General features: G+C 38.1%; 1 protein-coding gene across 1 annotated transcript; it reads left to right on the plus strand.

Moving 5' to 3' along the window:
- Window positions 1–8,125: 8,125 nt before the first annotated feature.
- Window positions 8,126–9,888, plus strand: LOC149847182 (uncharacterized). Its single transcript, XM_089993469.1, has 4 exons — window positions 8,126–8,344; window positions 8,433–8,582; window positions 8,687–8,840; window positions 9,716–9,888. The coding sequence occupies exons 1-4, from the start codon at window positions 8,126–8,128 to the stop codon at window positions 9,859–9,861; spliced, it is 669 nt and encodes a 222-aa protein (XP_089849595.1). The 3' UTR covers window positions 9,862–9,888.
- The last annotated feature ends 11,472 nt before the right edge of the window (window positions 9,889–21,360 follow it).

The following is a 21,360-nucleotide window of genomic DNA, read 5'->3' on the forward strand; positions in this document are numbered from 1 at the left end:
TCCAAATTTGGTTGTTGCACAACAACTATGATATGATTAGTTGGTTAAACTAGGTGTCAGGCTCTAATTGGCCCAAGTTGTGTGAGTATTTATGTTGTGTGGGTATTTATGTTTGAAGGTCACGACATTCGCAAATGTGGGAGTATTTAGTTAAAAAAGTGAGCACATTTTGGGAACCTTTTCAACTCATGGTTGTGAATATCCCAAAAATGTGTGAGCTTCATTTTAATAAAATTGCATAATTAGGGGGCACAAGCAGGTGGACATTCACAAATTTGTGGGAGAAAAAATCGCATATTTAAGAAGAAATTCACATATTTGGATATTTGAGAGGAAGTTCATATATCTGGAGAAAATTTGCCGGTGCGAAGAGTAAAAAGGCCCTTTTAAATTTAAAAAAAATTGAATTTGGACATCGAGTGGATTTAGAAAATTATAGAGCATTTTGAGAAACCCATCATTTTTGTCATACAGGACAATCATTTTTTATTTTATAATTGAGTTTGTATCTGAACTGACATGAACCCGAACCGATTATACACCCAAACCCACTTCATACATGAACGGACCTGAACTGAACTCATTGAAATCAGACCTAGTATTGTTTAAAATAGTTAATAAGTTTCTCATTTGTTAACATATAATCTTCTTAATGAATAGCTAATTTTATTAATTTGCATATTTTTTGTTTAGTGGGTAATTAGGTCTAGAATACCAATCATATTGAGACCCTTGTTGAAACCCAAACCCGTTAAGACATGAGCCAATCATATCCAAACCCGTTAACCCATATGAGTCTATGTTTTTCAGTTATACCCAAATTTGAACCTAGACACAAATCAAAATGGGTCAGAACTAGATCTAATTCTTGTAGTCGATTAAAAGTGAGTCTATTGAAGGCATGACCTGATTATACCTAACCAATACATACCTAAACCCATTAACACATATAGGTCTGCAATTCTCAACCATGCTTGAACCCGAACTTGTACCCAAATTAAATTGAGTTGGGTTTAGGATAAAATTTTAGACTCGATTCATAATTGGGTTTGTTAAAAGTTATCGGGACCCGGACTATGGAAGGGGCAATTCTAATAGACATAGGCATGGACTTCGTCTACTCTGCTTTCGCTCCATTGAACGAGTATCTCATGGCCAAATGACCATCCTTTCTATGTCGTTGTTTTCCCAGTATGCAAGTGGAATAGAGTTGTGATGCTTTCCTCAGGCCGAGCAAGTCCGGAGGTTTATTCGATGGTTCTCCCTTGTAGGGTTTCAAACGCGAGACATGGAACATGGGGTGGAGCTGAACTTCGATAGGCAGATCTAAATGATAGGCCACTGTACTGATCCGCTCTAAGATAGGAAAGGGTTCATAGAATCGGGGTGCCAACTTGTGATGTAAGACACGTCAAATGGTGCCTTGCCGGTGGGACGACAATCAAAGGAGTAAGCGGTCGACCACTTGGAACTGTCGCGGGCGATGCTTCCATATGCATGCCTCATTCGTTCATAGGTGGTAATCATGTTGTGCCAAAGTAATCACATCAACTGATCTCACTCAAGTAGTGAGGCTTCCACAATATCTGTCTATGCTTCACCTCCAACATAATTCATAATTATGGGAGGCGATCTTCTATACAAGGCCTAAAACGGAGTTTCCTGTGTCATTGAATGGTAAGACGTGTTGTACGACCACTCAGCCCAGGGTAGGAGCCTCACCCAGGCCCTTGGTTGGTCACCTCATGAATGCATGCAGGTAGTCCTCTAAGCAACAGTTGAGCACCTTGGTCTGTCTGACCGTCTAAGGATGGTATGTGGTACTCATCGCCAACTTGTGCTTGTAGTTAGTCAGTCAGTTCACTACCACCAAAATCATGGATCTTCCTAAGCCCATCGATAAAGTCCATCAATATGTCCTCCCATATGCTATTGAGCACGGGTAGGGGCTGCAGTAACCCAGCAGGCGAGGCCACCTTGTACTTGACCCTCTGACGCACATCATATTATCCCACTAACCGACACACCTGCTTCTTCATGCATGATCAAATGAACTTCTGGCTCAATCGCTAATACGTTTGATTAACTCCCTCATGTCCTGCTGATGGGTAGTGTTGTACTACTCTATTAGTAACCTTGTAAGGCCTGATTCTGCTGAGACTACTATCTGCTTGAGATGTATCACCAGGTGTCCTTAAATCTCAAATCATGGAGTTTCCCCTCTCTGAATCTGTGTGCTGATAGTGGAGAGGAAGTCATGTGTGTCATATTTTTGTCAAATAACGTCCAAGAATGGGAACAACACCGCCATCATGTTGAAGAAAGATAGCTCATCTTTAAGTTCGTGCTACAAGAGCACATCTACCACCCAATTTCTAGGGCCCATGTGATACTGAATCTTAAAGTTATAGCTAAGGAGCTTCATGATCTACTTATGCTGAGTCGGGGTACTCACCCTTTGCTTGATCATGTACTTCTGGCTATAATGGTCAATGTGGACTACAAAGTGCCGACCAATCAAGTACGATTGCCACTTGCCCACCGCAAGGATAATGGCCAAGAACTCTTTATACATTGAGAGTTTGTGTTTTTCCTTCGCGATCACTCTACTGAAATAGGCCAGGGGTGTTCTTCTTGTTTGAGGACAACCCCTACTCCCAGCCCTGGCACGTCTGTCTCCACTAAAAGGTCTTCAACAAATTAGGTAGGAGAGTGCAGGTCATGACATCCTTTAAAGACTTGAAGGCCATGATAGCTTATTCGTTCTAGCAGAAGGCCCCCTTATTCAGTAGGACATTCAAGGGGCAGGCGATTTGCGCATACTCCCGCACAAATTTACAATAGTATCTCATAAGTCCGAGGAAACCCCACAATTCCTTGGTAGACTGGGGAACCAACCAACTTTGCATGACTTTGATCTTGTTGCCGTCAACCACCACCCCCTTGCCCTGAGATGTTGTGTCCTAAGTATTGAACACATGTCTGCCAAAAATTGCACTTGGAGCACTGAGCGTACAAGTAGTTGTCAGTGAGGGTGTCAAGGGCAATCTCCAAGTATTGCAGATGGTCTTCTCAGGTAGGACTGCAGATCAGAATGCCGTCAAAAAGACTAATATGAACCTGCATAGGTAGGACATGAAGATGTCATTCATGAGACCCCAGAACATGGCGGGGTTGTTGGTGAGGCTTAAGGGCATCACCAGGAATTCATAGTGTCTATCGTGAGTCCAGTACTTTATCTTCGAAACATCCTTTGAGGCTATTCATTGTTAGTCCAACCTTGTGAAAAATGAATTTCAGAAAAGAGATTTCAAGCCTAGAGGCACGTTCTTAAGATCGCTATCTTTAGAACTTCAATCGCCCCACTCGAAGATGCGAAAAAGGGTTTTGTTACGATTGAGTTCCCAGGATACAACTAGGCTTGAACCTCAAGAGAGTCACTGCTTCGCAAGAACAGATGACATCTCCCACACATGAACTCTGCAAGCCAAACCGAGAAGAAAGAAAGGAGAAAACTGGAGAGTCAGAAATTCCGATATCCAAAAGACGGAAAAGGAAGAGATTTATAGACTTGTGAGAAAGGCCAAAACGTTTTTGAGATAAATGAGATTAATGGTCATAATCCAGACAGTTTGAAAATAGGACGAAAAGGTCATTGAACGGTAACCCACCTTTGACTGTCAATCAAAGGCCTTCAAAACCGTCCAACAGTCACAATGCAACATAAACTCAATATAAATGCTATTAAAACCTTTCAAACGGCCAAATATCTCAAAACCAAAAATCCAAAACGAACATTTGCACCTCGCACCGCTGCGAGCAAAGTGCATCATCAAAACGCCACATTGTGCCTCAAGCATCCTTGCACGCGTGTATGCACAAATGGCACGTCCATGCAGCAACGTCCGCAATCCACCTAAAGACTCAAGGCTTACCAAAGTAAAGAATATATAATAAACTCTCTATTTAAAACTCTTGAAAAACTTTTCTCTCTTAGATATGGGACTAAACTTTTTCAAAACACTTTTGATAGTAAACAAAATAATATTTTAAAACTTTCCTAACATACATATCTAATGATAGTCAGACCTGATATATAGTTTTGAAAAGTAGTGTGCCCTGTGCAATTCGTCTAACAACTCATCGATCACAAAGACCAGATACTTATCCTTAACCATGATCTCATTAAGGACCCTATAATTGATGCAGAACCATGATATAATTAAGGGACCCAACCCAAAGTGAGGAATTTTGATCTGATTTTTAGACCCAGTATTCCTCAATGTATCGTTAAACAGCCTTTCAAATGTCATGATTTATTGAGTTTCCTGTACAGAGAACTCGATTTTATAAGTAAGGCATGTCTGTACCAAACCTCCAGTCCTGAAATGTCTTGCAACTTCAAAACTTTGTATCTCCTTGTTCTTGTGTAGTCTATCTCTCAAAATTTGAACGGAACCTACCTTAAGGTGTGTAAAATTATTTTGAGTTTTTTCTATTGTACCATTTGGGGGAACTGATTTTCTCCCTTAACTTGTCAAAAACCATTACCCTGTCTACCCACCCGACTTAGCCTACCTTGACCTTGACCCAAACCATGTCCGACCCTTTTGAACCCATAGGCCCAAACAAGCATCAAATAATACACCACTTACAACAATTTTAAGTCATTTTTTTTATTTTATTGATTTTTAGAAAAAAAAAACATTTAAATTATTGTACAGATTTTGCATCTTCGAGATTCACAACATTGGGTGTGAAACGAAAACGGTTGCCAAGTTCCGAGGCAGGCAACAATCGATGCAAAGAAGCTGTTTTTCGGGTATATACCGTTGACTGATGTTTGACTATACGTTCTAAACCTGTATATTGCTGCCTCCAAAACGACAAGCTCAAAAGGTTGAAAAAACAAAAAGCTAGGAAATGGAATCTGGGGGAAGATCCGACCCGGTCCAACCCATTATGGGAATATAAATGAAAATGAGTCTTCTGTGTATTTGAGTCAGATCCAGACCCATGATATTGAATTTAGAGTACTTTTCTAGGTGATATAATTTATTATGTTTGATAAGGTCTGGGTCAGTTTCTACCTGGTCCGACCATTTTTTCTGTTTTCGTTTGCGTAAGTAACCAATAAGGGATGCGAACAGGTCAGATTCGAGTCAAGATCTAGGCATTACTCAAGTCTGACCTACTCGGGTCTATCATAATTGGACGTGCATTAGCTAAAGCCGAATGTGGATCCAACTACCTTAAAATCCAACTTTGACTATGGAATCTGACTAAACAGATTTGAATTTGATCAGATATCCAATCTGAATCCTAACCGTTTACATCCCTAAATCAGATTCAGTCTGAGGTTTTACATTCAAATCCAAATTTGAACTAAACTGAATGCCAATCCAATGAATATCCCAATTTAAATATATGTAAAGGTGCATCTGATTAACTATTTTATGCTAATTGGATCTGGATTTGTTATTACCCTTCTCATTCAATTTTGGATCTGAACCTAAATCCCATTATCCAAGATCCAATTAGGTCGGTTTCAGTAAAGGCTACATCCGAACCAAATCCTACCCAGTTACAACCCTATGTATGGGTGAAGCTGGGATCGGTTCCACCACCATACCACCAGTCAGATACAGACTAGTTCAGCCATGGAGTGGCTTCAGAGTATCAGCATATGCATTTGGTCCATATCCAGGTTATAGTTTGAACTCCAAACCAGATCATGTTGGATTCAGTTATGCTAACATTGGAACTAAATTCGACTCATTTACAACCCCATGGATCATGACCCATGGGTCCTATTCAACAATTCAACAATCATGTTTGTTTGGATCCGGTACATATCAGAAACGGTTCCTGATCCGACCTGGATCCACCTGACATGGGCTGCCTGCGTCTGGGGAGCCAAGCCATTAATTCGGCGACGCTGTCGATTTCGTGCTGTCTCGCGCGGGGCCCACATACTCTTCGCAGCATTTTCCCGCCAAAATGGCATACGTGCGCCACGTCAGCGTAATCGTATATAGGCCCTGAATATTTTGGGTTTATGGTTGCAGAGGCTGCACAAATCAAACCCATCTCAGTTTAGGTACCTGACCCGATCCGAGTTTCTAGTAGGATTTAAGTTGAAATCCGAGTTTTTTTTATATAACTTTTGGATAGGCAAGCTGGTGGGTTCCTTGTTAAAACTGGATAATAATTGGATTCACATAATCGAACTTTTATAGATTTCTGGTATCTACATTGGCATCTGAAGAAAATCCAATCTTTTTTTTTGTAAATTTGCATGGATCCAGGTTGCTATGTACAATTCAGATATGGATTTATCTCACCTTTATCGGATTTTGTTTATGGTCAGATCCAGATGTTGATTTTGTTATTTAGAATTCGGATTCCTATTTGGATCAAGTATGATCCTGCCCATATCTAATTTGTTTGCCCCTCTGCATATCCTGGCTACTCTTGAAACCAGGTCCAGTGTGGGTCGTATTTGACCCAACACTGCAACTGCTCTTAAACATATTGGGTTCAGTTCTAGCTCCACATTTGAGTTAGATCAGATAGTAAGATCCAAAATTCAGACCTAAAATAAACTTCTACGATTCCCGATCCACTGAAATGGGTATTCCCCAGTGACTTTATATAAGAACAAGTGAGATAGCTGTTAAATGCCGTCATGATCCATCGGTTGTTTCTCTTGATGTGGATTCAATAAGACTCGACCATATATGGGTCTTGGATCCAAGTGAGACTTGATTATGGGCTACCCACATGTGATAATATGAGTTAGATCCAGGTCTAAATGCTTAATCAATTGCACCCACAAATCTTGGATAAATGCTCACTGCTAAGGGTGCCAGCTGGTAGAGTACGATCCAGTGTTGTCAGTATCTTGCTTATTCGGCTTATTCAGGCCCATTCGCATCATATCGGTCCAAAATCAATTGGCAACGGGCCCATTCGATCCACAGCTGATTTTCAATATTTTAATATTTTAAAATTGTTTTAAAATTGTATAATATTTTTAAAATATTTTAAAAGTAAAAATGTCCTATTCAGCTCGATTTGCTTTAGAATTCAAATCGGTCCATCTCTAATGGCCCGTTTGTTTGTCACGAGAAGTGAGGCCTTTTCGCGGAAATGCATTGACAGACGTGCATTTCTGCAGGCTATATCATGACCAAACAAACTGCAGACTCTTTTTCCTCACGGAAAAAGAGCTCAAAATACATGGGACTCACTTTCAGCGGAAAGGTTTCCCGTGGAAAGAAAAGTGGGGAAGAGGCGCAAACAGACCCTAAATCCTTTTGAAAAAGGATTCACGCAATGTATAGATACCAGACTTAGGTTTGACCCAATTCCCGATTAAGACCAGCAGTCTTTTATTGCGAAAAGCCCTGAAAAATAATGTTTTACAAGAATGAACTGGGTCTGGTTTAACTAATAATTCTAGGTCGCAGGTATGGTTTTTTATGTAGCAGGTATGATCCGATCAGAGTCAAAACCGGCTACCAATACACGTCAGAATTGGATTCAGGTCATTACTCACTGAATCGGTAAAGATCCGACCTGTTGACACCCCCACTCATTGCAAAATGGATAAGACGAAAGGGACACCGGACACGCCTTCGCTGTGTATTTTTTACTAAAATAAAATACACGGAGACACGACACGGGAGGTAAGTTTGTTTCGGACCCGACTTTGGTTTGGACAAACAGAAGCGTACGGACCGTCCGGCGGGTAGGAGCCGAGTGGCGCCGAGCGGGAAGGAAGGATAGCAGGCGGTCACGTGACTCAGCGGTCACATCAACAGCCACAGTCCCTTTAATTTCCGAATGCGCCAAAATCGGATGGCCAGATATACTTCGAAAAGAAAGACTTTTATACCAAATTCATCAATTCAGTAAAGGTGGCAGTTTACGGATCAAAGTCTTGACTTTTATGTTCAATCGTTGTTTACCGCATCACTTACTCGACTCCATAAAAAAGACCCTCAGTCACGGCGCCTCCCTGACCCCAATATAATGAAGAGAGCGTGGCCTCTTAAATTTCCCTCCAAGCCCTGCTTCTCTCTCTCTCTCTCTTCTGCCATTCTTCTGTGGGGTTAGGGGGATGGCGGATTTTTCTCCTAATGTGGAGGACGGAGAGCTCTGGCTGCCGTCCGATGTGTTCTCGGACGAAATCTACTGTCCGAACCGTCACCCTCCCTCCAAATTCGAACCGGAGTTCTGCGAGCTCACGTCCTCCATGGAGAAGCTCGCCCACCAACTTGCCTTTGCCATTCTGGACGATTCCCACCACCATTCTCCCCACCTCAACCCCTTATCTCAAGTAAAATCCCAACGTCTCCTTTCTATCTGTCTCTCACTACCGTTTTTGTTGTTTGAAGGTACTGATCTCTCTCTCCCTCTGGGTTCAGGTGAAGCCCAAAAGGAGCAATGAAGGGTACGCGCGTTTCGGCTACTCCGGTTTTCAGGTAACCGGTTTTGCTAACAAACCGGTTCAGCAGAGCGTCTCGAGGCCGGTTCTCGGTTCTACTCAGCTTCTGATCAAACCGGGTCATAACCAGGTAAAAGAAAAATGGATTGTTTCGGTACATCCTCTTCGCATATTCTCATCTCCTTCTCTCGACTCGGTTTTGATGGGTAACCGGTTTTTCTTCTGTTTATGCAGGGTCTGATGGTTTCGAGGCCCCAGAGCCAAAGCCGGGGGTTGCCGTTCCGGGTGGTCGGTTCGGGCGCGAGCGGTTTCATCAGGGAGTCGGGAGGCACGGGTGTCTTCCTCCCTCGCGTCGCACGTTCTGAGGCTTTCGTCAAAAGGAAACCCGGTAATCCCTCTCTGCAATTTTTTTCCCAAGCGTGTTTGCTTTTACACAAGTGGGTTCATATCTTCCCTTCTTGTTTGGCGCTTGTTTACGAGATGGAATTTCATGGTTTAAGTTCGTCCTGTTGAACGGTTTTGTAATTTTTCAAAATGCCCTCTTAAATTCAGTTATAAAAGTATGCAACCTCAAGCGGTTTTTCGAAATAGCCTTAGGTCGTCTTTTGATATCTTCCCCTTTTTTTTGTCAGTTGCACCGATTTGCTTGATTTCTTTTGATTTATGGCGATTTGTATCTTGTTTTTTAATGGGAAACATGTAGTTGGACATCCCCACAAATCTTATTAAATGAATGCCTCCCTCGTCTTAAAATAAAAAAGGCCAACCACTTGCATCAAAGCGCTTCAGCCCGCTTTTTGCTAATATATTTCCTGTAAACAAGCTCTTATTAGAAATGTTTCCTGAAAAATGTGGGTTTTTTTTTTGTGAGATATTTGTTGCGAATATATTTCCTTATGAAGTAAACTTTCCCGTGTTAGATTTGTTTTGAAGCTTGTTTTCTTGGTGTGAACCATTTTTTTTGAAAAAGAAAACTGTTTAGTGGAGAACCAATTTTCCTTTCCCCCCTCCCAGTTTTGGTTCTCATGGCCTGTGAATGGAAATTCTTGGTGTAGATTTGAATGCTTGCTTGCTCATTTCAAAGTTTTAATGGGATTTCACCAATTGGTTTGTGTATCTTTGTAAAGACTGATACCGATATCTTTTTTTATGATTCCGTGGGGTCTCTCTCCCCACACGAGACATGGGCCCCACGCCACCAAATACCTGGGACGCTGACAACCTTATCTTTTACCCTTTCTCTTTTTACCCATTTATTATCAGCTGTGAAGCCCATTGAAGAGCTGCCCTCCTTGAGAAATGCAGGAGGGGGAGGAGTTTGGAGACATGGTGGGGTTGGTTCCATCCAGAGCTCACGCGGGCACCGCCACCTTTCTGATATGGCGCTTCCTTCCGAATGGACCTACTGACTGCTTTTGCTCTCTGTAAAAGCCTGGTGTGGGCTTCCTTTCCCCATCCTTGTTTCTTTTTTTGGTTTTGTATGAATAAACTAAGAGGTTTGGATTTCGGAAGGAAGCAAAGGAAAGATGAAGCAGAAAAGAAATAATGAATGATGGTTTTGCTGTACTTCTGTAAAAAGAAAAGGTGTGATAGTTGAAAATAGGTCTGAGACGCTGTGCTTCTTCTTCCTAGCTGTCTGTGTGTAGTGGTACTACTGTAAATATAATAAATGGTCTGAGCGTTTTCCTTGGTTTTCATTTATTTGGGGATGAAGTGTTTCACGAGATAGTGATGTTCGGTGCGGGGACTGTTTGATCGGAGGGTGTTCCTAAGCGTTTTTTTAGAAGTACAGCTCTTGGTCTTGGTGGGATGTCTTTATTTGGGCTTCTGTTGTTTTTCATGATCTGCGTTGATGGATGTGGTACTGGTGTCTGCACTATTCCGTAGTGCATTTATGTGGGTCCCCTTCTCAGTTTTTGGGGGGTTGGGGGAAGCGTGGTTTGGTATTAATGCCTCTTATATATAATTATTGTGTTACTGAATGGCTATCTGTGCTGTCTGAAAGTGGTTGTGTACGTGACGATTGTCTGCTGGACTACTGGTCTTTGATTCTTTTTCATTAGTTGTGGTCCATGTATATATGCGGGGAAAAAAGGGTTCCACTCCCAACTATGGTGTTTTTGTACGTTAGAGGATTGAGGTTTATCCTTGTTGCCCTTTTCATTAGAGGGAAGAGTAGGTTTTATCTGGATCAGGGTTATTGCACGAAACTAGGGCCCACTGATCTGACTTGGGTTGATGTTCATCTTGTTTAATCCTTTTGAGATTCAACCTGGATCCGGATTGAACTGATGGTGTTTTTTCGTGGATCCCATGTTGCTGGGATGGGTTTAGACTTTTTATATGTTGGTATTGAGATGATTGTCCATGATATGTTTGATATGCTAAGGCTCTGTTTGGGAGCCTTGCATTGGGGGTGGAAGCATGTTTCCATGTGTTGCCAAAATATGTTTTTACCAAAATGTGGTGTTTGAAGATGGAGTTGCCAAAAACCTCTAAGTGATAGTGACTCGAGTTGAAATGTGTTGGGCCTGCTAACATCACATCACCATGCAGTGTTTTGGCAACACCACTGCTCCCAAACATCCGAGACCAGGAGGGAGCTGGGGGAAACGGCAGCGCTCTCGATTTATGTCTTCCCAAACACAACCTAAATGATGGTTAGCGAAAGCTTGTGAAATTTCCAGGCCAGTTCTTGGAGTTTTGTAGATAAGTGAGTTTCCTAACATTTTGAGGTGGAACAATGATGCTCTCATTCTTATGATTGGCGATAAATTTGTAGCCCACATTCTTTCATTTGTTATTAGCCTAGCTAAAATTGTTCCTTGCTAATCTGGGGTATGATATATATTAATCGGTTCAGTGTTAGTTGAGCCTTGAATATAACAAAATCTTGATCATTGGTGTCACCACTAAATTCCAATTTTGCTTGATCACCAAATCTTGTTTTTGTTTAAAGTTAGATTAATGGGGACCATATGTTTCTGATTATCAGGTGGAAATCTATTTTTTTCTTATAGGTCCAATAATATGTGAACTAAAATATCCAGTCTAGTGTACGTTTTTCCAGTGTGCTAAACCCAAAATGCTTGCATAATCCGAACATCAATCTCCTATGGGTCAAATCAGGGGATCGGTACCAGCTTGAAGCATTATCAGGCCTATGGCTGTCAGCTCAACAGCTGAACTTCTTATGCTAATGCATATATTGGGTAAAAGTCAGCATGACCCGGACCAAGTCCATACCCGTGTCCGAGATGATAATGATAAAAAAGATTATGTAGAGATGATGCAATTCGCCTCATGGTCTTCGTGAGAATTGATAGAAAGGGAGAGGATTTGAAAAGTGAAAAGATCTTTAGGGCACGTTTGCTTGTTTCTCATATCATTTGAAAGCACATGTGAATTCATCTCATGTTTGATTGCACATGAGAAATGGTGGCAAATAAGAGTTGTTGGTGAGTGAATGATCTTGGTGAGAGAACTATTATCATTTCGGGACAAATAAACGTTTCATAGATTGCATCCAATCCCAGCCCAACTTAGTGTTTTCGAAACACTCAGTATCTTACAGTTTCCTTGTAGCAAAATCTGAACATGCATAAACGGCAGGCCTTGAATATTGTCCAAAAAAAATCATCCCCAAAATCCTAGATTTTGGAAAGAATGTTATCCATGTAGTGTCCAAGTTTAGGAATTCAATAGCCCCCCCTTTTTTTTGTTTTTTTTTAAGTCCGGCTAGGCCAAAGGAAAAAGTCCTCTTCAACATCTACACATTGGGAGATGTTCAGTAAGTAAAATGCTTGAGGTCTCCCTTGCTCAGGGCGGAGTACACCCAGCTTCAGCCTTGTAGCAAGGGACACCCATGGGTTTCAAACCGTGGCCATCCCATGTCAGCTGACAAACCAAAGTTACCCTTAACCCGGGAAGGTGAAGTCCTTGTGGGCGAGAATTCAATGGTTTAGTGATTAAAACTCTCAAGAATATTGCTTTTTTTTTAAAGCACTTGTAAGGTAGCGCAGAAAATAAGTATCTCGGGTTGGAAATCGGTTAAGGTGGGTGCCCTGGTTATAAGGTGATGCAGTGAACAAGAGTGTTTCTCGAGTCCCGCATGATTCAATACCGAACTATGCTAATCAACTATGAAAATAAAAGAATAATTAGAAAATGCAAGAAAATAATTGAATTTCATATTTCAACTTTTACTTTTTGATTGTCCATCTACAAAGTTCCTCTTATCTATAAATAGATGAGATTTTTCTTAATTCTAATCCCAATAAATTTCTAATCTAATAACCCTCTAAAAGATAAAACTTATCATGATCTAATAAAATCAAGATATTGAATATAACACATGATCTAATGTCTATTACAAATTAAACAAATACTAAAATGATCCAAATACAAAAGATCCAAATGATAAAAAAATCCAAATTATAAATTAGATCCAAATGGATGTTTATAGTCATGGGTCTTATGCTCCACTCCTGCATCATTCTTCCTGAGTTGGAGAAGACTTGCCCTCAAGTCTGGGTACCGTTTACGTTTCTTCCAATTCTGTTTCACCTGGTGGGTTATGAGCCCACATACTACTCTATAAACCAAACAACATTCACTACATGCATACTAAAGCCAAAAACATTTTTTTGGATCCAACCAAAGTCATCTGGATCATGATACTGGTCTGGGTCAAAGGGATCAAACAGTTCTAGTGTAGGCTTGATCCAATGTGTCGAAGTCCATGAGTAGAGGATTTGGACCTTTCACTCCATCATTTTGCGCTTCATATACTATTGTTGATGCACTCCAAATAAGTTAAGGGTTTAGGGTAAGTTTGATTCAGGTGATTTGGGGTCCAATACGTTTTGGATTTGGTTAACAGACTTTTGATCTGAGATAGGTTTGTATATGGGTAAGTCTTGGGGAGGTCTACTTGAGATTTGATCAAATGACTTGGGTTTAGGCTCAAGTTAAGGTTTTCAAATGTTATGAAATTTGGATCCAATATAAGAAATTTGGATTCAAGGTATGAATTTGGGTTCAAATCTTTTTTAATTAGATTTGGGTCTTTAGGAGTGTCTCGGATGGGTTTTATGGAACAATTATCTAAAGTGGATCATAATTTGGTTTCACTTGCTTGGGTTTGGGTAGAAGTTATAGGAACAAACCTGGTTTGCGTTAACCATTTCATCTCACTCCAATCATGGATCCGTCCAAGTCCTTGATTCTCACGTTTTGTCTGCAACAAATCCCACTACACATAGTTCAAACCCTACAATTGTGACAAAGCCATCAGTGTCTTTCAATGATCTGACACACTATGCAACTCAAAAGATGACTCTATTGATTGGATCCAATTGAAAAGCTCTACATCAAATTTGCCAACGAACTCAGGTACATCCAATTTGAGGTCTTGTGTACTAGGTCATGCATTCTCACGCACACGAAAATGATGTCGCTATGGGGTACCCATCCTCTTTGAACATCTATAAGTGTTGGTACAATGGAAGGCCTGTGATGTGCCCCCCCAAATAGAAGAACATGGATCTGGATCTTTTAGTAGTTTAGGTGCCCAAACCAATCCAAAATTGGGGTTTGGGACAATATAGGTAGGCCTAAGTAGGTTGTGATGGGGTAAAGGCGGTACAAGGTCTATGTAGGGTTGGTTTGGATAGGAGTTGGTTTGAGTTTTGGTTAAGGCGGGGTTTGGATTATAGTTAGGGTTTTGGTATGGATAATATTGGGCTTGGTGAAAATTTGGTTGGATCGTGATCGGATTGAGTATCGGATTAGTCATCTAACCTAGATAAGGATAGGTTGAACCCTAGATAATATCTTAGGGTATATGGACCTCTTTTAGACCCAATCCAAATCCATAATATGCATGCGTCTAGTCTGGACTCGACCCAAAACATGACTAAAGTTGGGTTTGGGTTCTATAAGGTTTGATTTGAGTTGGATTTAACATATTGTGATCAAAATACCCGAGTTTGGGTTGATCCAGACTAAAAACAAGATCAGACCCAATAAATAAAGGTATGTTTTATGCTAGAACCAAGTCTAGAACCATGCAAAATGATTCTGGATCAACAAAACTGACCTAACCTGCTACAGGCAGGGCAAATTGGTTCATGTTGGTGCAAACCGTCAGGGATTCCTTGTTGCTAGGGCACCCGACAATGGGTGGGAATGAACGCCACCCATGCTTTGCGTGCCACCATTGAGGGACCATCTACATGGAGTGGGGCAGCCTTCCCAACCAGCCTCTGTCGGCAAATTCTCCTCGGTAGACAAACGACGACAGAAGTCAGCCAGGCCACCTGTTTTTATAATTGGCAGGGTTATGATTTTTTTACAAAAGCCTGTGATGTTATCCCAATAACATTTTTTATATTGTGATAATTGTTCTTGTATTTTATTAATATTATAAAAAATCAATTTAAATGAATGAAAGTATTGACAAAGTTATATTTTTTATAGAAACATCGGATGTTATCTATATAACAAGGTTTTTATATTATAATAACTGTTGTAATTTTTTAATATTATTAAAATTAAATTTGAATAAATAAATTCATTGGCAGAGTTATGATTTTTTTATAGAAACATAAGATGTTATGCAAATAACATGTTTTTTATTCTATGATCATGTTTACATGTTAGAGTGTGCATACATCAAGGCATACACAGAGTTACTTAACTTCACAAGTGATGATGTTCACATATTATAGTTAACCTCCTAAATGATATTTGCATGATAGAGTTTACAAATATCAGGATATTTACACAATTACTTAACCACCTAAGTGATGAAGTTTGCATGTTAGAGTGTGCAAACATTAGGACAATCATGCAATTACTTAACTTCTCAAATGATGATACTCACATATTACAATTAACCTCATAAATGATGAAGTTTGCATGTTAGTATGTATCAACATCGGGATAATCATATAATTACTTAATCGACAAAGTAATGATGTTTGCATATTAGAGTTAACCTTTCAAATTATGATGTTCACATGTTAGAGGGTGTGGACATCAGAATATTCATGTTGTTACTTAACCTCTCAAGTAATGAGTTATGAATCTCATAAGATTAACTATTAATATGTGTGAATGTTTTGAGGTTTACACAACTCAAATATGAGAACCTCCTCAATTCCTGCTCAAAATCACCTTACAGAAATTTGTTGTTGATACAGTCATTCAAGATGCATTTTATCTATTACTTGTTTACACATTCATTAATCACTTTTGGCATATTACACGTTGCTCATAAACACATTCAACCCTATATATAATCACATGCATATTCATTTGTTAAACACATATGATCTCAAGTTAAAAACTAGTTATTAATACGAAAAAAAAAATATTAACAACACATGATATATAAGCCCATATGGGGTTAAGGATCATCATATACATGTTAAAGTAAACAACAATTCATATCAAATTTTTTCACATTTCTTTAAAAGTAGTTTCTTCATCATACACATGTTAAAATACACAATAATTTATATTAATTTTTCTATCAAGAGTGATTTTTTCATCATACATATGTTAAAGTACACAACAATTAATATCAAATCTTTCCATATTTCTTCTATAGTACTTTATTCATCATACACCTTTGACTCTACCCCACTAGCTATCAACATCATTGGTGTGGTTGACTCTGCATTTTTTGTTGACCTCTTCTTTCTTTGCCTTCTTCTTCTCTAGATCCTCGTAGTATTTGATCATCAACATACTTAAATATTTTATTTACTTCTTGAAGGTATTAACAAATAATTAATTAACTTATATTCCAAAATACTTAATAAAACTATACATAACAATGCACCTACGTGAAATTGAGTTGCTTCCCTTTTCTCAAGTACTTTATGTATATTAGTATAAATATACTTGCAACAATTGCATTATAAAAAGTATGTACGTGTACATATTGAGTTAACAATCATGTATAAAAGTAATTACTTATTATCTTATTGAGGAATCTCTTCCACAAGTCAAATTTGTCATTCAATATAAAGATATTATCCTGCCTAATATAAGAGCATACTAAAAATATTATTGAATAAGTTAACAATTTATACTAGATTTGTAATATCCTTATCTACATTCATTGTGGTCCTAGTAAAATTATACAACTTGAACTTCTTTGCATGGATGTCTATCTTCTAAAGAACTCAATGTTGATTGCCTCAGTTAAAAGTAATTAAAATTTGCAACATAAATAAGGTTGAAGACATAAGCATATATTATATATAGCGTAAATGTAAATGTAAATGTAAGTATGCACTATGACAACCACCCAATACACTATGACAGATATCTTATCAATTTTTGTAAAAGGATGCATCAAGTTATAATTCTCCAAGAAAACATGAGCCCTACTTCGCCTATTGAGTTTGCTAATAATTTTTTGTTAACAATAACATTAAGTAGTTAGTTTCTATGAGTCTATAGAAAAATAGGTTTATTACTTTTGGGATTCATCGAGAACCATGGGTGAAGGTATATAGTCTTTGGCAACTCCTTTCTTATTAACCACTTTTACTTATGGATACATTCAGTTCTGGTTCTAGATGCTATATAAATAATATTTATTATATATTATGTTACATTTAAATCAATGTATAGAAACAAAGAAACTAATATGCAAACCTAACAATTACATCACACCAACAATGTCTCCATGCTAAATGCATACTCGTGCTTCGATTATTCTGGTTGCTGCTTTGGTTGGTTCTCATCCACCTGTTCTCATGGCAAATTACAATTAAATATAAACATGTTACATATAATACAATTAAATGTACAAACGCAAAACTTGTTTTCTTATACATCTTATCAAAATTGATTTTATGTTTACAAGTAGCTATTTGTTTATAACCTTTCTTCTACTATGTTTTTCTTTATGTGCTTTATCCATGTATTGTCCACTCAATGTCCCTATCGCTAAACACCTAAGATATACATAGAAGACATATAAACAATAAATTCATTAACCTTCAACAAAAATATTTGAATAGTTCATTAAAAAACTTTATAAATATATAGAAATAATTTATTTAATAATTCTTAATAGATACACACATTTTACATTAAGTACTCAAATATACTCTTATGCATGATTTTGCCTATTGTGGCCAATCTCACCACATAGATTGCACTTTAATGACATAACATTCTTTGTATTGTTTTTTGTCTCTTCACCTTAAGTTGCCCTGGTTTACACATCACCTTCAGTGGATAGATTGGAATAAGAGTCAATAAAGGATTGTGTGAGACATTATGTATCATTGAAAAAAAGAGAATGCATAATATGCAACTATATACGAATAAACTTTGAAATATTTGGTGTGAGTTCTTTCTCGTGCATATAACAATCACTCTATTACTACAACTCTTTAAGAATTTTATTTTAGAGTTATGCCCGATCACCTATTTTTTCAAAAATTCTTGATAATGCTTTAAATCATTAAATCTTTGGTCAACAACAGTATCTTTATCATTTGAGTCTATTGTTAGCCACTTAAAATATTCTCGATCATCAAGTTTTTTGTTATGCAACTCATCAATCATTTTAGATGCATCTACTTCATTGATTTTCAATTGCTCTTTATTGTATAAGAATCAACTAAATAAGAACCTAGTCAACCATATATTATTAGTAGAAAAAAACTCAATTCTAATAACCAATAAATGCTCATATAGCTTACACAACATGCCAAAGGTTCAATTTTTTAATTACCATTTTTGCATCATTTGCATCCGCTATTAATTTTCCTATCACATGCAGCTTGTTCCTCTCCTATCATTTGAGAGCCACCCTCATCTTACACACTATAGTCACCATCATTATTCGATTCTTCATTATTTAAAGGATAACTGCTACAACTAATTAGTTGTTCAAATGCACAAACTAAATCACATGACATTATATTTATCTTTTTATTTTCTTGTATGGATGCATCATTCCTATATTTTTAAATTTCATCATTAACTATAAAAATAACATATACATCACCTATATATCAAGCATAGATTGCACAATCCAACAAATTGTGCCTTATTATGTCATCCGCCTTAGAAGGTTGGATGTTACCTACATAATTGCATTGAACATCAATAACAGTAGTACATGCATCTTCTAATCATGTACAACATTAATTGTTTGTTCAAGTTGATAATTGTCTGCACATACGCCATTTATATTCCTAATTGGTTAGGACAACTGCATGCTCTCTGTGTGCATGTTATAGACATCCATATTCCCAACTGTTTGAGAGAAATTCATATTTTCTACACGATTTTTCTCAACATATATTGCCTAAGATAAATGCATATTCACCATACATTTTTTATTATCTTTTAAAGCTTTGCTTCTTTAGTGGTTATTTTGTTTATCAACTACTTCTTGAAAATCACTTTTAATTGTTTTTTATTCAACTTTGTCATATAGTGCGATGTAAACAATTAAGTAAACATGACTACTACATAACATAGAGTCAACATTATCGTCATTCATAATGAGTTTTAATTTTTTTTAGTTTTCTATGTTTACAGAATAACTATATCAAAATCTTAGATATTCTTCAATATATTTGGTTTTACAAGACATCAAGGGCATAAATTCCTTAAACCTACTTTTTTAAAGACCATTATAGATCTTCAATAAGGGTCATTAATGGGGTGGTAGTATACTTTAACCCTTTTTACGACCATCATTAACTATCTATATTGACCACACAATATAATATGCATTAAAGGAAAATAACATGTAACAAAAACCCATCCACATAATCTTCATATATTCAATCAGCATAACTGCCTACATCAACCACGATTGTTGTCTCACACTAAAACCTAGTTATTTCAACCCTAACACTAGTACCCCAAGTTAATACTTGTGCATAATCAACCCTGAACCCATTACTCCAAAACAAACCAACTATAAACATATAATTCGATGTCAAATATTAAATAAAATATAAGAAAAAATATATAAATCATTCATAACAACAACCAAACACAAATACTAAAAGGCCATATATATCTATAAAAAACCTTAAGAATGCAAGATAACACATGCAACTCACTCTACATCCTAAGGAAGGCTGACCAAAAAGTTATCGCAATCTTGCTGGATGGTTGCAAAATGAAATGCCCAAGAATCACCATAAAGAGAGCGGAAAAAGGGTTAGGGTTCTAGCGAGAAACAAGAAACAAAAAATAATGACAAATGACTTTATATATGAATTAAAAAGCATGCAAACGTAAGGACATTTGCAAAATAACATTCACACATTAAAATAGATTCACATATAGTATTTGCAAAAATTACGTGTAAACATCTTGACTTAATGTGCTAACCTATTGATCTTGAATCAAAATTATGCGAAGTTAAGAACATTCATAACACACATTTGCAAAGGTCACGATATACATCTGTGACTTTATATGAGTTTTTAGTTAAATGAGGTTTACATGACATCTGCACGAAAGTCAGGACATCCACAAATGTATGGAGCAAACCTGTCGAGCTTGAACTTTTAAATTCTAAAGGTTCACATCGAGCTTGTGAATATCAAAAGATCTGCATATTTCAAAAGCGAATCTCCTGTGTTGGGATTCAAGTTAGCATATTTGCAAATATTTTATGTGAATTTTATCAAGTCCATAAAATTTTTATGTGAATCTCCTTGTTATTGAGATTTTGTGATGAATCTCCTTGTTATTGAGATTTTGTGATCTTCATACGCCGTACATATCTATCACATAAACATCACTAGGTTCACTTTTGAAAAGAGTAAAAATGTCCTTGAATGGTTGAGAATAAAAAAAAATGGCATTAAGACGATTTTGATAAATCATGAGGCATTTTAAAAAATATGCCATTTTATGAGGACAGTACGGTCGTTTTCCAACAGTTTTACTTATTGGTTTAATGTTGTTTTGCATATTGTGCTGGTTATTTGATTTAATCAGATTCTGGGTGTTTTGGAGCTCGAGCTTGGCACTAGGGCCCTCAGCTTGTTCCCAGCTCCTATTTTATCTCCTTGAATGTTAATTATGTTTGGATCTTCAATGATCCATTCTCCAATTGCACAAGTAGGTACCAACGGGAGATCTTGTGGGAGCTCCTTCTGCCATAAAAGTAGGAAACCTAGATGTGGAGATGGGCTTGATTAGAGCTGGACAACAGCCCAGGCTACCCACGGGTATTAATAGCCTGGCCTGTCTATGCCAGGCTTGGGCCTAGTTTTTCATCTAAGGGTCAACAAAAAACACCTACAAAACCTAACTTGGCAGCTAACAAAAATGTGACATGGCTTAAATGTCAGACGGGCAATCGCGCGTGTAAAAAAACCTTTAGTGGCAGTTGAGACTGCCACAAAAGACCTCTTTTGTGCAATTTTTTTTGCGTTGCTGATCCGTCGTGCGTAACTAAGTCTGACTAGCGACGGATGAGATGATATCCACTGTTACATCTCTCTCTCTCTCTCTCTCTCTCTCTCTATATATATATATATATATATATATATATATATTAGGTACATGGGCCTGGCCTTAGGTCCGGGCCCAACCCAAGCCGAGATTAAAACCTGGTCTGACTAGTCGACTGGCTGGGCTTGACCAGACCATCAATGGGCTGGTCAAACCCATCCATAAACTAGGTCAGGCCATCCAGGCCCAGCCCGTTGTCCAGCACTAGGCTTGGTAGGTTTACCATCCAGCTGGGACGTCATTTGTTGTTTAAACTGTGGGGGTCATGCTGAAAGAGCCAGGATCAGGTGCATCACATGGCACACACAACTTTGAGTGTGCCTCTGCACCCGGCTGCCCTCCATCTTTGGCTGACAGTCTGTCAGTTGTGGGTCCAAAAGCAGATATTG

The sequence above is a fragment of the Nuphar pumila genome, chromosome 2 (genome assembly GCF_984573655.1).
Source record: "Nuphar pumila chromosome 2, dmNupPumi1.hap1.1, whole genome shotgun sequence".
Taxonomy (NCBI): domain Eukaryota; kingdom Viridiplantae; phylum Streptophyta; class Magnoliopsida; order Nymphaeales; family Nymphaeaceae; genus Nuphar; species Nuphar pumila.

Excerpts from the sequence above, each read along its gene's own strand:
- LOC149847182 (XM_089993469.1), top strand. The coding sequence starts at position 8,126 with ATGGCGGATTTTTCTCCTAATGTGGAGGACGGAGAGCTCTGGCTGCCG. Across the intron at positions 8,583-8,686 it reads TCAAACCGGGTCATAACCAG|GGTCTGATGGTTTCGAGGCC; the intron begins GTAAAAGAAAAA and ends CTGTTTATGCAG. Across the intron at positions 8,841-9,715 it reads TTTCGTCAAAAGGAAACCCG|CTGTGAAGCCCATTGAAGAG; the intron begins GTAATCCCTCTC and ends ATTTATTATCAG.